Genomic DNA, 20,237 nt, shown 5'->3' with positions numbered 1-20,237 from the left:
GTTCAATACAAATATTTGACTATTAGTTTTGTTTTTTTATACAAACTTTTTAGGTCCAAATGGGCTAAACAGGACTGTCAGTGTGACAGCGGCATCAACTTCATATAGTAAACAAGCTAACAGGGGCAACAACGGATCACAAATGCGCAACATTTTTTGCCAGCACTAAATATCAACAAATGCCAAAGACTGCACTGTATTGACTTGCTGTGAGCTGTAAATTCACCACTTATTCACCTTACAGAGTAGTGTCTCTCTCCTTTTGTGCCGCTGCCTGCATGTCTGCAGCTGCAAAGAGAGGCGTTTAAGTCTAGAGCACTCACTCTGCAGCAAAATCTGGGAACCAAAATGTCCCCATAGGTGCACTGCACAGGAAAAAAATGACTGCTTGATTTGAAACATTCTCAGTCAATTGAGGGTCTCAGACTGATGATTTGAGCCTCTTCAAGAGGCAGCCCTACATTTGCCTAACATAACTCTGAGTTGGGAACAGTCCTAGTCCCAACTCATACAATAGTTATCACTCTAAATTATCACTTGTCACTCACAAGACGTATGTAGAAATATATTTATCAGCAGAGACCCTCTTTTTTTCTTATTGTATACCCATTTTGCTGTGTTGGGTAGTGACCAGGTGCCAGACTGTAAGCAGCATGCATCCAAGAGGAAGCTACAAAAAAATCACAAACAGCGCACCAAAAAAGTGAATCTGTGGTTGGTTTTTTACTTTTGCTGGCAATAGTATTCAGAAACAGTAACCAACAATTCCTGCAAACCTCAGTACCTTTAATATAATGATTTTTAGAGCGTTAATGAACTGAGAATTTGTCAGGCGGCTTAAACTTCAGCAATCAGAATGCACAGTGCAACTCCAACAACCCCTGGATTTTCACCAACGGCAGATCTGTGTAGGTGGGATACTATTAAAACTTAACTTGGCTCAACATTCATCACCCGAACCCACAATACATGTCAGTGAGGTTATATCAAACATCACGAGCTGAATATCGGAAACTAATGTAAATCTATGTACTTCCAATCGACTACTGTTCCCTATGTTACCTATCATCATCATCACACAAGAGGAGCGAGGAATTGTATAAGAGGAGAAGTGACAGTGGAAATCCTAAATGGCAAAAGACTTACTCTGTCCCACTCTCCACCATCTGAGTGAGCAGGGAGATACCGTCCAGGTTGATGAACTCTTGGGCGAAGGTGATGTCCCGTGACGCATTGGCCAGATCCTTCAGAGACTCCAACTTGGCGTCCATGCTGGATGACTGGATTCGTTCATGAAGCTGGACGGCAGTTTGGTACTAGAGTGAAATAGGTGAGGAGAAAAACTTTATCAAAAATGCGTTGGGATATCAAAAATAAAAATATCTCTCTGTGCACCCACTATGACCAGAGTGTTGCATTTACAAGGATATTTGCAAAGAAATAAAACTTACAGGAGAGGTGGTCAAGCGCAGGATTGATCCATTCTTAATGTCATTGCGATTCTGTGGAGATTTACCAAGATAAAAGCAGAAGTAAATGAGCACTTGAGGCATATTTTTACCTTGAATATTGCTGCCTGGTGTTAAAAACAGATAACCAAACCTTTTCTGTGATATAGAAATTCGTGGCATCAGCAATCTGCAGAGCAAAGTTTTCATGGTTCCCCAAGGACCACCTAAAAGCCATTGGATGGAGAGAGGAAAAAAAACATTGCATAATTGGTGTTAAAAGTGGAGAACGACTCGTGTAAAATAGAACTAATAGGATTTAGGTAGGGAGATCGAGAGAGGGGGCATTTGCAAGAAGCCCTGGGAGAATTATTTTCAAATCCAAAGGCATGCAGACACACATTTAAAAAAAAAAATCCAATGCAGACTTACCCCTCACACACTTCTTTAATGATGGCTGAGAGAGGCTTTTTCTGTGGAGGAAGGCAAAACTACATTTAGTCCACAGTCCAAGCACAAGTTCCGAAAACAGCAGTCAACTCAGAGCGAGCAGCAATTACTTTATATTACAGGACTGGCACAATGAGAGGCTGTTCTTCAGGAGCCTGTATTTAACTGTCCCACTGCTGATGTGGGATAGCTGACCATGTCTGTAGCACCATTTAATTCAGTGTTATTGTACTTGAAACTGCTTCCAGATCAGCAGCTGTGATATTCAGTTCCACAGTGGTGCAACTCTGTAGCTTTACTCAAGCACTGTTGAATACATGTACAAATCAAGCTTCTTGTGCTTTACGTGAGTATTTTGGATCACTACAGGGCTGTTGTTCTGACACCATGAAAAGGAGACTTTTTAGAGATACATGTTTCTCACAGGTCTGCATCGCCACAAACATATCTTATAGAATATGATGCATAGTTGTAAATTAAAGTAGCCAACAGCGTATAAAGGAGTTCAAAATAGCATAACCTTTAATATCTACAGCAGTGAAATGAAACATCAGCAATCAAAGAGACAGGGGCAAGTCAAATTCAAGGATATTCAAATACTCTTTCAAGCACTCAGTTTTATTTTCAAGGATGAACATATTGCATCTGTTGCAAAAGAGTTGTGCAAATTTGTAAATGGAGCAAACATGATTCCAGGGCCTAAAATTAACTTAATAATAACTGGTGGAATATTCAGGCAAGGGCAAAAGACAAAGTGTTTCATAAAATAATTTATCACTCTTTTCTCCTCTCAATTATATTCAAATACTCTTTAAAGGGCCGAGTTAAAAATGCCTGATTTCAAAGGTATTCCAGGACTTAAACTTCTGAGAAAATTCAAATTCAAGGTCTTCAACCCCCTTTAGCACCTTGTGTGAACCCTGAACATACACATAAATCTTGGCAGTAATATTTATCAAAAACATCATATATGATGATGTGCAGGGTATACTGCACAATGAGTGGTTTTAATTTAAGTAATCTTAGTACATTAAATACTTGCACACTTTGACTTTAGTAAGGTTTTGCATGCTTTTTCAGTGTACTACTGCAGTTGCAGTAATGATATAAATACTTCTTCTACACCATCAGTATTTAGAGTACATTTGTCCCCCCAAATAAATACACGGAAGTAGTAGAGGACTTTTATCTGCATGAAATTAAATACCATTCCACCATAAAATGATGCAGAAAAGGCACAAACCAGGCCTTTGCACACCAGGGGTGATGTGAATAAACAGCACAAAATTGCCTTTAATTTGGAGGTGAATTTTGATGTGCCTGTCTATTCACTATTCACATGATAATGTTATTTTTCTTATGTTTTCCCTTTTATCGTACAAAAATGGGTTTTGTGAAGAAAAACGATCAACCGGTACGCCATATTGAATGTTTGCAGTGTGACGTGGCAATAATGAGCATTTTGATTGGTCAGACGTGTACTCGTTGGAAGTGAAACTTTGGAAAAATCCAAAGATCCGAAAAAATAAAAGCCGCAATTTTGCTCGGCAAAATGACGTTGCCGGTGTGAAAGCTTGCATTGAATAACTACAGGATCGAAAACAAAATCATGTGCACTGGTGTGCAAAGCCCTATATTGACCAGAATGCAGAAAATTAAGTGTTTGACAGTCATAATTGAGGAACCCCAAACTTCCCATTTCATCTTTATGTCAGTGCACTTTCAGTTGCATAATGGGAAATCCAGCATTTTAAGAGCCTGGCCTGTACTCAAGACTCAAAGTAAAGATTGTGGTCCTCTGTTGCTTTGTCTTTTTCTTCTTTTTTTCTCTTGTTTTGTTTTATTCTGTCTTCTGTGAGTCTCTCAGCTTCATGAAGCTTAATCTCTGGAGTACCCCTTAAAAACCGCTGTACACTGTAGCTACATTTAGTTGAGCAACAGATCTGAGAGCAGGACTTCAGTCAGAGTCTTATCCACCAGTCGATGTGTGTTTTAAGGATGAGAGTGTTTAAAGGATAGGTATGGGTCTTTATCCCTACTGTGCCAAACACAGGCTTCTTAAAACACACAGGTACAAGCATGTGCACACACACACACACACACACACACACACACACACACACACACACACCAGTTTAGTGAGCATCTGTATACAAACACAATGTACAGAGCATTGTTGATGATGTTGTTGCTTCACCAGGGATTACCCTGAGCAGTGAGAGGATGCTTCAAAAAGCAAAAGCTGTCGTGATGAAGATTTACAGAGAGGAGATAATGGTGGCAGGATGATGGGCATACAGTACGTGACAGGGAGAGAAACGCAGAGCAATGACAGAAGGAGAGGGTCGGCTTATATGTGAACAGAAGATAAAAAAATTGAGAAATGGGCAAACTGAATATGATGAAGGGAAAACAAGAGCAAACACAGGAAGGGGGACAGTGGATGATGATAGTGAGAGAGAGAGCAGAGTGGCTGTTGATCACAGAAACAGGGATTGGAGGAAAATGAAGCCAGCAAGCAAAATACATATGGAGGGATGAGGTGACAAATATAAGGAGCGTGTGTGCATAATGCCAGGAAGTATTAACTTAATATCTGCTTACTCGCCACTGCTGTCGTCCTCAGGCTCTTTGGGACCTACAGTACACTGCCAGAATACAGTGAACACACACACACACACACACACGCATCCAAAAGCACTTCACACTATCTGTGCATTTTAAAAAGCTATTCTAAGATATTATACCTGAAACTGAATTAAAGAATACAAAATAAAAAATAAACAAAAACAATGTAATGCTAAAACCTGTTGAAAATATGCACAATATCCTCCTTTGATGGTAAAATATATAAAATATGCAATAATATACTTATATTGTATTATATATTATATACAAATATGTAAGAATACAAATACTACTCAAAAAATCCAGGTTTATACCTCAAATGTTCAGTACTTAGTTCTACCGTAGCTTTTTTAAAATGAGCAAATTATTAATATGCTCTATCATCAAAGAAATAGAAAAGGTTTGCAATATTCTAAAAGACATTAAACCAAATTAGCATTGCTTGGAGCTATTCCTCTACTCATACATGATCCAAGCTTTTCCCAGTTTTGAGCTGTATTATTAATTAACTCATATAATTATATACTACATATAATACATATAATTTGTGGATATTAAAATAATATCAAAAGGTAACCTTTTTTTGTATAATTTGTAAAAAGGAAAAATTGTACTTTAAGTCTTTAAATCGGCCTCACATTAGAACAAGATTTAAGGTTTGCACTGAATACTATCAAAATGTATTCTCCAACGAATAACGTATGATCTGGTATTTGATCTAGACAGTGGTTTTAGACCTTTTTAGTGTAAATGGCCCCTAATTTGATAGGATTTCCCAATCCATGTAAACCCATGCGCTGCAAAACTTAAAGCTGAGAGGACCTAGCATAGTGTTTAGAGTGAGGAAATCTGTGTAAGGTAGTAGGGATTGGAGGTGGATGGGTCAAACTAAATAAGACTTTCATCAGGAAACCCCAGTTCACACCCTTTGTGAAACCAAAAGTCAAAATTTGTTAATTACAGTAGCCTGAGACTTAATTGTGTCACGTAACATCACAAACCCAGTTTTGTTGCATAAACCTATCTGCAACCGTTTCACAACATAAACCACATTACAATGTGTTTTAGTTGTACATCACATAGACATGCTAAAGTGTGGCCTGTGCATCTCAATGAAAGATGTGACAATTTTTTACATTGGGTTGGTTGAGGAGGTAACTGAAATAAAAACCTATGATCACAATAGTCACTCTTATGACAAAATGTGTCTCTTCTGACACGGTCCTTTACCTCTAAATTGTATCTCAACTGAGGTTTAACTGTTTAACATGCACTGAAATGATTAACATCATCCGTCACCGACTGTTTTAGTTTATAATTCATTTGGACTGGTCTGGGTCTGTTAAAATGTACCAAATAATCTAAATTAATTTATATTTTCGAAGTTATCCTTTCCACAATCTTCTTCTTTTGGCCTCCATCTCCTTTCTCCTTTTATCTCATCACCTCTGAGGTTTACACGCACAGCGCTTTTGCCAACCCTTTCATCATCAAGGAGTCACGCCACCACCACTATCTCATCTACTCTTCCCCTACTACTCCATCACATTTACCCTCTGAACTCCCACATCTTCCTCTCTCTTACTATCAGCTCCACTCATCTGTGCTACTGCTATCAAGTAAAGAGAACCATGCAGGTGTCACACCTGCTATTCACCTTGTGCAATGGCAGAAATGTGAAAAGCAAAGCTGTGATCTACAGCACAACAAAAAATTATATAAGTCTGGTGTTCAGTGATTATAAACCATCTGTGAGCTCTTGAGCTCCTGTTATCTGACACAAACCTCCTCTCTCCAATGGTGAGGATAACAAGCACACTTCCTCTTTTTCTTTCCGAGGCCATACGGTTATACAACAAGCAGACTTCACCAGCTCCTAATGACTGATGGCGGCATTGTCTGCATATCCATTACAGACATCTTAAACCAGGCATGTCAAACCGGTCCACAGGGGGGCGGTGTGGCTGCAGGTTTTTGTGCCAACCAACCAAGAGCACACAATTTGACCAATCAACTGTCTGAAGACGGAGATCATTATTAAATGAGTCAAGTCTGGTGTGCTGCTACTAAACAAAACCTGCAGCCACACCGGCCCCCCTGTGGACCATTACGTCACACAGGCATTCATTTTGATTTTTCACTTCCTGAACATTTTTAATTTGTCTGCTATTCTACAGTCATTATGTATGCACTAGAATCTCCCCTAACAGGCTATCAAAAAAATTCAATCTTATTTGGGGTTTCTTCCACAACCTGTCCCTGTTGGATTTACTCTTTTGTTGTTATAACGCTATTCTCATCAGCTAAAGACTGCTTTATTCATTACATACACACAATCTATACATTATTTTTTTATTTAAAAAAACAAAACATGCTGCTTTTGGCATAAGTTTGCAGCCAAAAGTCACTTTCCGTAGCATCAGGTTGAAACGCTGCCAGTAACATCGTAATAAGTGTGGGCAGGAGGGGTCGTGGATGGGTCCAAAAAACAAAGGACTTTCATGCTGGAGTCTGCAGTTCACTTCCTTTCTGAATGGGATGGGGGTTTTTTTCTATACCTTACTATGTGCCTTCTTCCCCTAATCCTAACCATCTGTGCCAGCATGTGCATTTGTTGACGTTCCGGGGTTGATTGATATTTGCTTGTGTGGTCGAAACATAACCATGTGCCAAAACACCCCACCGTGTGCATTAGCTGACATCTCGGTAGCGACATCCTGCAACGTAAACAGCAGACGCAGAAGGATACCTAAAACAAAATATGTAGACTCAGAGGTCTACTGCAAAATGGCAACATGTGATGAATTGGGATGAGAACGTGTTGGGCATTTACAAAGTTTCCTAAATGGTAATCTATTATACACACCTGTAAGAGGTGGCTGTAGATTCCTGAACACTGTCCACCCAAAATTTATAAAGCTGCAAGTCAATGTTAGGGCGTCAGTGATTGTCTGTTGACCTAGTAACTGCTGTGTGTCCCGCACCATGGGCCGTCATTGGTGTTTGTCAGCTTTTTTTCCCCATCGACTCAGCATGTTGAATCAGCAGAGCCCGTGGGTGAATGAGAAATGAGAAACAGAATAGGAGAAACAGAAGTGAGGAAAGTAAACAAAGAGCTAACGTCAAGAGGGAGTGAGATGGAAACAAATTTGTCATATAGGGTAAGATTATTTTACTTTAGCCACTGATCTGTTTAGCAGAAAGGCGCGACGTGCAGGTATATATAGGAAAGTATACCCACTCCCGCCTTGTTAACCTACCTATCTACCTAGCAGTACACACATCAACTTACCCCACACCACTGCTTCTTTCAGACTGCATAAAGCACCATCACTGTTTCTTTTCCTTTAGTTTCACTCAAATTTTCCATCTTGTTTCCGAAACGTATTTTCTACCTGCAGACATCTACAGCCCTTCCACCTTGTTCTCTCCATGTTCTCTATTACATTTCTCACAGACAATAACAATAAAATGCTTATTACAATCGTCTGCACTTGTACCAATTCCCCAGCTTTCCAACAAAAACATCGGACTTTTGTGCCTATAGGGCATTGAAGGTATTTGGATAGATACAGAAATCACAGTGTGATTTATGCACACAAACACACAGGCGCAGATGTACCTAAACACACTCTTCAACTAACACTGTAGAGGAGCGCACACACACAAACACAGACAGAAATAAGAAGAAAAAAAAAAGAAAACAAATCCCCATACAAATGGAGACACACATACACAGAGGTGTCAGCACATAAGCGCACACACATGAATAGTAACAACTATTCATGTTGCCACACAAACACACCCACGTACTATTTCACTTATGCAGAGTTGTACCCACGAAAACAAACAAAAAAACAATCGCAAAAATTCGCCTACACACACTTTCTCTGGGTCTCAAGACAGTGCAAGCAGCTGAAGCCCACTCCCCATCGCATGACTCAGACGGCCATATGCTGCTGCAGGGCCTATTGTACAGAGATGCAGAGGGAGGAGGAAGAGGTGGGGGCTGATGGTGGAGGACAAGAGAGGGGGAGGCACAGCACAAGTTTCACAGTTACAACAAAAGACGGGGAGGAGGAGTGAGAGAGGGAGCGCACAGGAGAGAAAGCAAAGGAGGACAAGGAGGAGGAGGCAACAGATAGGAGGAACAAAAGGAAGATGACAGCCAGAGATAACAGAATGAGAGAAAGCAGAGGAAGGGGAGGAGGAGAGGTGGATTCCTAAAGATGCAAGAAAGACCAACTGACAATTCAGACTGAGAGCTCTGCTGATAAGGAGGCATTAAATACCAAAAACGACGTCCTTAAATGTACGCTTAAGTGCCTTAACGACCTCATGGCAAAACCCGAAGCACATGTGCTCCGTAGTTCAATGTTTCATTCACTGGTTCATCCCCGAGAAGGGCAATCGTGGCTCCAGTTGCCAAGGTGACTCATGAATTGTACAATCATTAGCCCATCCATGACTCACTCACACACACACACACACACACACACACACAGACACACAGACACACAGACACACAGACACACACACACAGAACAGGCCATTTTACACACTGTATGTGTAATCAAACAACGTAATGGTAAACATGTCATCCCCCGCCACAAGGTAGTCATTGTTTGGGCTAATTATTTTATTAGCATGTCATGCACTGTTTGTTAGATGCCGATGATTGCTGACATACTGTATGGCCTTTATCTGAGCCGTGTGCTGACACACTTGCTGTGTTAAAAGCCCCTTATCAGGCAATCAGCATCATGATTTTAGCACTACAGATTGCATTAATTTAATCACAAATATCACCAGTATTGTTGAAAGCGTTCTCTGTTTTGACCCTGATTTACCACATTATGTAAATCAGTGACATTTTTAGTGATGATTTGAAAAAATCAAAAACAAATCCACTATCAAACTTTTTATCAAATCTAATCTAGATTAAGATTTTAGCTCTCCTGGTTAATTAAGGTTCTAAACAACTAAACCTGATCTGCAGTCTACACTTAACACTTTCATTTTTAGGGGAAGCCCAGCTGATGTTCACAACCTGTATCTTCCACTTAAAAACCAGATAAGCGTTTCAAAATATGAACGGTTTAGGAGCTGTTAGGAATTGATCAGGAACTGTTCTGATCTGATCTCTAGGATAAGTGTCAGGGCTGATCAAGGCATTTTTTAACTGATGGGAATCAGCTATACTGGGCTTTAAGTGTCTATGCAGAGAAACGCAATGAGTGCAGCTGCCCTCAACTTTCCAAATCTACATCTCCTGTTCAGTGCACTCTGAAAAAATGAAGTATTGCATCGGATCTCTGTATCAGCAGATATGCAATATCAAATGACATGAATATTATGATCGGGGGAAAAAACTGATTGGGACAACCCTAGAGGGCTTATTGCAACAACAGCTTATTTAAAGCTCCTTATAACCAGACAACAGCTAAAAAAGTTCATTTTTATCCTTTACAGCTACAGCCGATATAAATGAGAAGCCTGCTACCCAACCAAGTGTCCCTTTGTACAAGATTTGTTAGCCTCTGAGCTTAGCCAGTCCAGGTATTTTGCCATGCAGGAATTCATGGATTGTTTCTGCTCTGATAATGGCCTAAACAGATCTGGCATTGGCCTGACATGACTGATCACATATCATATATATAATGAATAAATATATTTTTTAGTCACTTTTCTTTTAGAAAAATAATAACTCTAGAAAGCTAAACTGATGGTGTAAGACGAAGGTTATTAATTACAGAACCTCTGCCCTCACATTCAGCATAATGTCTTCAAAGTTATGTCAAAGCTGTGGCTGTGTTGCCCGTTAAACATCTTTAATTAAGGCTCTTCCTTTTGGTAATTAGTATAATTGTTAGAAACAAACAAGGATGCATCTTGCCCTGATCACACCTGCCTATCTCCTCCAGACACACACACCCCCACACATATAAACTACTTTCACGTAAGCACAACAGCAGATTACTGTGATAACACTGTGTTCAGACAAAACATGCACCTTGTTTAATGTCTGCTAGGTTTTGTCTGCTAAATTTAGGCTTAGTCTGGATTTAAAGGGCAGTTATGTTAAGTGATAATAAGTCTGTTTTAGTGCTCAGACACGTACCTGGTCTATCTCCATGAGCTTGGGGAAGGCCCCCGGCCACTCAATGGCCACCTTGACGATGTCTGCCGGCGGTGGCATGGCTGACGGGGGTGGGTGGTGTGGGTCTTGCTGCCTCACACCTCTGTCACTACTGCTGGAGGTAGCTCATCCAAACCTGCAGGAGGAAAGTAAAGGAGGAGGAGAGGATGGAAAGAGAGATTAAGGGAAACAGAAGTGGATGGGAATAAAAAGAGGAAAATGGAGCACATTAGTGGAGAACTGGGTCGTTTTTTGAGTTGTTTGCTTGCATTAGAGTCCTCTAAATTCATAGAAGATTATATATGACTGTGGAGAAAAGTTAACAAGGGCAATGCTGAAAAATACATAAGAAATTAGTACAGTGCTGCACTCTGGAGACTGCTCATCAGCAATTGATATATTCATATTGGCAGTAGAAACTACTGAGCAGCTCAAACCAATAATTCACTTTCATACAACATTTAAAGAGGAAACAGGGTGTGTTCATTTGCATTGGAAAGCTGGAATTTTGGATTTCCCAATAAGAAATGTCAACTGGAGATCCCCCAATTACCATGAATTCACAGCACCACATGGCAACTTCTGAGAAAAACGGAACGCAGCTTTTTCAACCCTCCAGCCCCAGTCTAACATTTCCAAGTAATATTATTGTCGGTGCTGCAGTTGCAAAAACAACCACATCACTTTTGGTTTTCCTTAGAGCCTAGCAACTACCAACAATACAGGATTGACACTGCATTTGTTTTCCACTGTTGCCTCGCTTGCTGAACCGTCCGCCATTTCTACTGGGGATGGTGACAGCAAAGAACTTGATAACCTTTGGTAACTGGGGATAGCTGCTAATAGCTGCTGGAGAAAACAAAGTCAAGTCAAGTCAAGCCAATTTTATTTATAGAGCCCAATATCACAAAACACAGTTTGCCTCAGAGGGCTTTATAGTGTACAACATCCCTCTGCCCGTAGACCCTCCCGAAAAACTCCCGAAAAAGAACCCCTGTAACGGGGAGAAAAAAGGAAGAAACCTCAGGAAGAGCGGTAGAGGATGATGAGGGATCCCTCTTCCAGGACAGACAGACGAGCAATAGATGTCGTAAATAACAAATGAAATACAATCATGGCAAAAAAAGGAAAGAGAAAGAGAGAGGAGGAGAGAGGGGGAGAGAGGCACAGCAATAATAGAAACAGATGCATGTCATATTACAATAACGGTAGAGGTGAAATTATTAATTGCACTCTATGATGATGTTGAGGGTGATAATAACAGTCTCATGCATATGAAAAGCTCTAATCTCTTCCTATGTCGATTTCACAATGGTTGACCCACTTCCTGTCTGCCGTAAAAATAATCTTCATTTTAAGGGGCGTGTCTAGAAATCGACAGTTCGACAAGTAAAATGAATTTTTATTTACAGGTGCAATTTAGTCTTAAACCTGAGAGGCTAATGTACCAGAGTCATGTCTAGCCTAACTAACTAATTTTACAAATACATTGATACAACCATTAAAAAGTTTGTTCACACACTTGTTATTTTAATTTTTTGGCACTTTTATACTGTTCACACTATACACTATTTATTTTTGGAGGAACAGTTTTTTTTATAAATTATGGAAGCTTTATGTTACATTTATGTGGTGTCGCTGTGTTGCGTTGTGATTGGTAGGCTTATTTATCTTTTAAAATAGACTATAAACACAATTGTAAGACACTGAAGTGTTAGTTATTAAAGAAGGTATGGGTAGTGGAGACAAAAATGATAAATTAAAGCTATGCTGACTTATGTGTCCGCGGCAGTGATCGTATTTCATGCCACCCCTGCATAAGTTAGTGCCCCATGTGGGCCACCCCAGTAAAAAAGTCTGGACATGCCACTGTTCACTGTCCCAGATCATACCTGGGGACAGACAGAATTTCAGAGTGAAATCAAGGCTTATAGGGAAGCTATCTGAATGCAGATGGTGTCATTATTTCAGAACCATTACACTTTTAAATCGATGTTTAATTTATAATGATAAGTTAAAGCAAAGAAATCTGTCTATATCCACTTTAAAGATCTAAAGGAAAATAGTCAATTGACCTACTTACACCAGTTCACAGTTATTTGAGCAGACACACACAAAGTATACACACTGGCCCCTTATGCAATCATCACCATCTGAGGTCAGGTTTCCCAGTCGCAATGCGTAAGGGTCTATCATTAGTGCTAGTATAGAAACCACACATGCATTACCGGCCATCTCAAGTCATTAGACCACCACAGCTAGAACACGCTCCCCCATTTGTGTCAAGGTTGACTTTAAAAACTGAGCATGTCATGCAAATTCCAGCGCTTAAAATGGTATTCAAATAGACAGTTCAACTTCTAACACCCACTTTAACAAACTAAACCAGACAAACAGAGTTTTCATTCGTCCTCTGAGATGACTTTTTTCCAGCGGTAGCCTAATTTAATTTGCAGTTGTTGACACACAGAACATCAGGACGTGCCGGTGGGGCAGATTCACTCAAGAGCTTAATTCAAATCAAAGTTTAACTGCTAATGAGGTCACAGCAGGTGAGTGAAAAAAAGTTACGATGTTTGTAAAAGATCTACTCTGTTTCATTGGGACAGTCATTCAAACGCTGCAGAAAGACACAAACGAATCCTGCAGCATCTTGCTACAACTTCCAGAGTGTTATATGTGACTGCTTTTAAACACACTCACAGCAGTAAAAGTGCAAGAGCGCCCGCAGTTTGACAGATAAAGCAGCTCCATCTCTCTTTCACAGAAGTGATATAGCAGCACTTTAACCACAATAGCCAGTAAGCATGCAGGACAGCATCAGCTTAAGCAGGTTACTAGTACAGAGCTTCTTTCTCTGCCATATACCTCTGGCTTAAAGGGATATTCCACCAATTTCAAGCCAAAGCATCAGTTTAATCATCACGAAGAGCACAAAACAGCTCTTGAAAACTTTTTTATAATGTCTTCAGTCGTTCTGGATGAGCTTTGACAAACCTTGAGTATTTTACTCAAGTGACATCACCGCGACTTATCTGCTTAAAAGTGTAACTGATGAATAGGCCTGACTGAGAGCACTGAAAACTTTATTTTTCAACCTTTAAAATAACTTGCTCAGTACAAATTTTGGTCAGAAGGGTTGAGTATCATTCCCATTTGAGCTGATAATTCTTCCTCTTCTGGTACCTAGGATTTAGTGCTGGTACCCAATGGTGCTACCAACATAATTTGGTTGATACAGTACTAAGTTCATTACCACACATTTGTTTTTTATTGTCAAATTCAAGAGATCTTCACACAAAAAAAAAGTTATATATGTGAATGTATGAACAATACATTTTTGCAGATACATTGCCATCAGATTTTATGATTTTCTCTGCACATATTCTCAAATTTCAACATTGGCATCAGTCTCAATAATCCAGTCTCAGTCAGGCTTTAGTTTGGAGACTACAACTTTAAATCATAAAACCTCCTTCCTAAAATGGAGTGTGAAGTTTGTGAAGTGTGGGTGTTTTTAATTATTATTTTTTCGTTCTTTTAAATTGCATAACTTTATAGTATAATACTAAATCGGGAGGCAACAGCAATGGGCAGAGAGGGGACAAGGACAGAGTGAAGAAATGATAAAAAACTGTAACTGTAAACTGTCTTGCTCAGAAGTTGTTGTTTTCTTACAGCTGATACAAGTGATACTAGTGAAAAAAACAGTTTTGTATGAGTATATATTGCAATATTACATTTATTGCTATAAGATTTTCTTAAGTTCTCAAATATCAACATTAGTGTCAGCCTCAAGAATCCAGTATCAGTCACTAAAGTGAACAACATTTAACATAAAACCTGCTTTACAAACTGGAGTGTGTGTTAAGTTTGTAAGGTGTGGGTGTTTTTTATTTTTCGTTTATTTTTTTCTTTCAAGTCATCCAACTTTATGGTGCAACACCAAAACAGAAGATGAACGCAATGGCCAGAGTGAGGACAAGGACAGACTGAAAACATGACATAAGAGGTTTAAAAAAACATCATGCTCCAGTGAGTCACATAAGTTAGCTACTAACATCAGAAATAAAGTAATGTCTTTTACTGGTGAAAAAACAACTCTGAACCTGAACTAAAAAACATGTGCACCCTGTCATACACATAGCAACATGCACACCACCTCTCCTCTTTTACACTAACACACCCCTCCCTGGCTTCTGTCCCTCTGCAGAGGACGACTGTGATATCTGACAGAGGAACAGGCAGCCAGCTTGACCTGAAACCCTGCGGCTTTCTAAAATAAGCCAGTTAGAGGTCCCATGGTGGAAAAACAGCCAAATCACAGTCACTCCAAACCACACAGGGTGAGCTGGGTAAAGCCACTTCTGCATGCTTGCAGGGGGTCTAATGAAACCCACCACCGACAGTTATCAAGTGGAAAATGCACCATAGATATCCCTAAAACCCACTGAGGAAGGCATCAATAATTCACCTTCCGAGCCTGTCTCAAAAGCTTGGATCATCCAAGTTCCTGGTTTAGAAGCCTGTTTACATATTTAATCTCAATCCATAATGCATAAAAACAGGCTCAGTGTAATTCCTGGGAGAAAACTATTGAGCAGAATAGTGTGAGTGCTCATATATACAGCATGTGTGCATGAACACAGGCAGAATAGAGAGTGATGAAATGTGTGTGCGCACAAACACTGACCAAAATTGTTTGTGTGCATGTCTGGTGTGCCACTGTACAGTGCAAACAGTACTGTGTGAGGATTTGTATGTATGTGTGTATTTAATGAGCACATATTAATCTAAAGATAGTTTACGTAATGAGACTGGCCTGGCGTTGTGTGTGAGTCACCCCATAATGATCCACATAGCCTTTATTCAAGGGCCCGTTGCCATGGCAGCCGCTGCATCAATAGCTCGAGATGTGGATGCATCTTTCTTTCCAAAGCGCGTGTCATACTCAAGTCACGTTTGTCACAACTCCCCAAAAATGACTCACTCCACCCCTCTGCTTTGAATTTCAACCCTTGAAATATGACCGAGTGTGTTTATTGAAGATTAGAGTAGTTTCGTAATGTATTTGAAATACTTTATGAGACGCATTGCCTCCAGCGAGGCTCAGTGTATGCAGCTGTGTATCTGTCTGTCCCCCCACCCCACCCACCTCTCCCCTGCAACCATATGCAGAGAAAATATCTCTTCTGATCACATTCTTGAAAGAGCAAGGAGGTAAATAAAATATGAAGAGAGTAAATTGGAAACAAAACACGGAGGGATGCATGAAAACATCTGGCACAATCCTGCACACATTACACGTCATGGAGTATTTGCTAAAACAAACATGTATAGTTTTAATATCAGCTGCACTAATCAGTGTATTCTGTTAGAATAAAAATGGGTCTGACGAGCCTCACTGTATGCCCAGAATGTGCAAATGAGTGTTTAATTCAGTTATATTCTATAGATAACCGCATGTTAGTCATCGATGCACAGACCATCATCCTTCTCAATACTGACTGAAGACATGAAGAGGCAGTTAGTGATGGCTATAAAATTGTCACTCCTGAGACTGACAGTCAAGATTTTAACCATGCCATAGCTGAGTGGCTATAAAAAGATTAAAATGCTGATTTGATGGTTGGTCTGAAATATCTCAAACACTATTACACGGATTTCTATAATATTTTGTACAAACATTCATGCTACCCTCAGGATGAACTGCAATAACTTTGGTGATCCTATAATTTTTCTTTATTTTTTTTTAAAGATTATTATTTGGGGTTTTTTCCTTTATTTTATAGGACAGTTGTAGATTGACAGAAAATGTTGGAGAGAGAGGAGGAATGACACGCAGCAAAAGGCCACAGGCTGGAGTGGAAGCCAGGGCACTGCAAGGGCCTCAGCATATGGGGCGCACACTCTAGCAGGTGAGCTAGAGGCCAATCCTATAGTTTTTCAACCTAGCCAGTGTGAGGTTCTCATTTTGGGTTTAGACTGAAATTTTTGCAACAGCTATTGGATGGATTATCTTGAAACCTACCTACCTCTAATTCTGGTGCCCCTGCTTGGACCTAATCTCCTTTATTGTGATCTCAAGCACACACACGTAAAGTTAAGTGAGCCAGGGTTGTGAAAGTTAGGGGGCCAGTGGTTCTTTTCCTACGTCTTACCCCCCCAACTTCCGGTCCTCACGTCAATCTTAAAACTTGGCCTTCATTGTGTTGCGATGCTATTGCAGTGACAAAATCTGTCCACAGACAGACAGACGGACAGACAGACAAACCTGTCAAAGTTCTTAAAACAACTTCTGCAGTAGTTCCTGCTACACCAGGTGCCACCAGGACCAAAGTTTGCCATGATGACACACACACAGGCTCAAAAACCAAAATGTGCCATCATGACTTTCTCATGGCTGGTAATAATAAATTGACTGGGATGATACATCAGTAGATATTACCTTTTGTACCAGAGCCAAATGTCGGTATCTGTTGGTGGATGAGTAATGTGAAACTACAACACAGAAATTATTTATCTGAGAAACGGTGACACCATTACCCAAACAGAGATTGCCAACAATTTTTTTTAAACTGTAAAATCTCTTATCCTGATCTTAAATATCAATATTGGCTTCTAAAATCCATCAGTGGTTGATTGAGCTATATTATAAATTCAAAATCTAAAGTTTGACTTTAGATTGGTTCACCTTTGACCTCCTGCAGTCCTTTGAGTGCACACAGTCTTTCTTAGTAATGCACGACTGGTTTTCATATAATCTGGCTAACCTGACATTTGTTTATGGCTTGTCCAACTGCCCAACTGCTCATTTTTTTGCCCAGTCAGACTTTATTGTAGCCTAAGTTCCAGAAATAAGACCCAAGATGCAATAAACAGAAACTATACTTTAAATAGAAAGTGGAGTTTGTCTGTGTGCTCAGTCAAAATATAATGCTATCCCTCTGACTGAGGTTTTGCTTTGGTTTTCCAGTGAAGACAGCGAGTATGTGTGTGTGTGCCGTTGTGTGTGCGTGTGTATTCCGAGCATCTTGTCATCATCTTCCGAGAACTAGATGACTGAGATGGACGGCCTTGAGGCTTATTGATTTGAGACATACACACACTCACCAATCTCATTGCTGACAGCCACGGTAAATCCCTTGAAAATGGGCTCATATGTAATTGAGAGGCACAGAGATTCAACATACCAGGACACCATGAGCGTGGCTACAAATGGTCCAGCGCTCATTTGCTCAACATGTTTTGTCCTGCAATCGACACACACACGCACTGCTCCAGTGAACACCAGGATTTCTCTCAGGTGTGTGTGTGTGTGAGTGTGTTTGTCTCCATATATTCTCTACATGTCATCATGAGTGTTTACTATAGCCTGGGGGGGAGGCTGTGTATCAATTCCCAATCTGTCGTTCTGGCATCTTATCGCAACTTCCTTACAGTGTAAAAGGAACCTTGTTATCGAGCTACTTGCTGTCAGAGCTCATCATGTCAGAGCAGGTGATTTGCTGCAACCTGGTTTGGTTGAGTGTGAGCGAGTGTGTGTTGACTTTTCGCTCTGCCAGAGGGTTAAACAGGCTGACGGGACACAGAGCGCACATCTTTTATTTGGAGGAGAGCATTTGCAGGATCTGACCTTCCTTTCCTATTTTCCACTTCTCATTCATTTTCTTCACCGCATCTGACATTTCTCTACTTATTGCCAAATCTCCTTTTCCTTAGAACATATCATTTTGCAGAATTTGACCACATAGGACATAAATCAAGCAATGAAAAATCTTAAACAGACTCTACAACCTTTTTTCATTCATTTGACACACATTTATAATCCTTCCCTTGTTTTAATTGCAATAATGTACTGTATGCAACAACATGCTGCCAAATCATCACACCACTAGTCCAACTAGGCTCTAGTCCAGCAAGGTATTGTAATCTGTGAATGTGTGCACTAGTTAATCTGCCTTCAAGAGCTCACCCACCTGCTGTAACCAGAGAGGCATGTGCCGCTGAGTTACAGCAGCCATAATACCTCAGGATTTGCTCCAAAACAAACCTTAAAAAAAAACAAATCTCATGTTACCCTGTGATCTGATCTGGTGCCGGAGGTCGAAATTAAGGAGAAACCCATCAATAAAGAGGGGGAGAGGGTAAGAGGATAGGAAACAGAGATAGAGATAGGCCTGTGATTTGCTGGACAGCAGAAGAGTATAGGTTTTCACCTCAATAATTCATGATGTGTAATGTGGGGGTCACATCGTCTCCAAAGAGAGGAGAGAGAGAAAGGGAAAGAGAGGAGATGGAGATGGAGTGATGAAGGTGAGAAATACAAGTGAACACGAGGAGAGAGAAAGGGAGGAAGAGAGTGATAAGTAATTAGAGAGATAAGTAATAAAAATAAAGGCAAACAAATAAAATTAACATGAAATGAAGAAGATTAAGATCAACAGAAATAATTACAAAAAAGGATAAAACTAGAATAGCCCTCTCACTGTTGTATACCTCCACAAACCATCCAAGTTGCACTTACAGTTTACATTCATGTCTGTGAAATCATGGAGGCTTCACAAACATTTTCTACACAATCAGTTCAGTTTAGAGGTGGTCACCAAAGATTAGTGTCACCAATTCAGTGTCTGACCAAATGTCTCGCTTTCTGTTCCCGAGTTATGACGTTATAATGAATTTTTGTAGATCATTATGTCACAAAAACACTTTTGACCTTTTGGGAAGGAAATTACTTTATCATTTTATGCTATTAGACATTCGCACAAAATTTTATCATAATTTGAGTACAAATTCTTCAGTTATGGCCAAAAAATGTTTTGTGAGGTCACTGTAACCTTGACCTTTGACCACCAAATTCTTATCAGTTCAGTCTTAAGTTCAAGTGGACATTTGTGACAAATTTAAGGAAACTCACTCAAGGCCTTTTTTAGTTATCACGTTTACAAGAATGAGATGGAAGCAAGGTAAAGGTCACCTTAACCTTTGACGACCATGTTCTAATCATTTGAGTATGTGGACATTTGGGCCAAGTTTAATCTTGACATAACACATTAACAACAGATGGATGCAAGGTCACTGTGACCTTTGGCTATCAGGATCTCTTCAGTCCATTGTTGACTCCAGGTGGACATTTGACTTAAATTTGAAGAAATTCTCTTGAGCTGTGCTTGAGATATTGCAATCACAAGAGTAAGACAAACAAGGTAAAAGTGACCTTGACCTTTGACCTATGACCACCAAAATCTAATCAGTTCATTGCTGAGCGCAACTGGACATTTGTGCCAATTTTGAAAAACAAAAATCCCTCAAGGTGTTCTTGAGCTATTGTTTACTTGATAATGGGACGAACATTCAGACGGATGAAGGGACTGACGAACAACCCGAAAACTTAATGACTTTACCCACGGCCATCGCCAATGTAGAGGCATAAAAACCTGCAGATAGAGTGAGCAGGAAAAGGGCACAACAGAGCAAGTGAAGAAAAGACGATAAAAGAGATCAAGATGAGAGGACAGAATAAGGGAAAAGAGAGAAAGAGTGTTTGAGAAGGAAAGACAGAGAAGCAA

General features: G+C 40.0%; 1 protein-coding gene across 3 annotated transcripts in view; it reads right to left on the bottom strand.

The window, feature by feature from the left end:
- Nucleotides 1–20,237, bottom strand: part of elmo1 (engulfment and cell motility 1 (ced-12 homolog, C. elegans)) — a 147,953-nt gene that overhangs the window by 91,356 nt on the left and 36,360 nt on the right. For all 3 annotated transcript variants that reach the window (XM_042505984.1, XM_042505983.1, XM_042505985.1), the window contains exons 2-6: nt 10,648–10,801; nt 1,881–1,921; nt 1,603–1,675; nt 1,452–1,502; nt 1,147–1,316 (exon numbers count right to left, since the gene is read on the bottom strand). In XM_042505984.1, coding sequence (XP_042361918.1) covers nt 1,147–1,316; nt 1,452–1,502; nt 1,603–1,675; nt 1,881–1,921; nt 10,648–10,725 — 413 coding nt within the window. In that variant the 5' untranslated portion in view covers nt 10,726–10,801. The remainder of the gene's footprint in view (nt 1–1,146; nt 1,317–1,451; nt 1,503–1,602; nt 1,676–1,880; nt 1,922–10,647; nt 10,802–20,237) is intronic.

Source organism: Plectropomus leopardus, chromosome 18 (assembly GCF_008729295.1).
Source record: "Plectropomus leopardus isolate mb chromosome 18, YSFRI_Pleo_2.0, whole genome shotgun sequence".
NCBI classification, from domain to species: domain Eukaryota; kingdom Metazoa; phylum Chordata; class Actinopteri; order Perciformes; family Serranidae; genus Plectropomus; species Plectropomus leopardus.
This window is presented reverse-complemented; position numbering and strand designations above follow the sequence as displayed.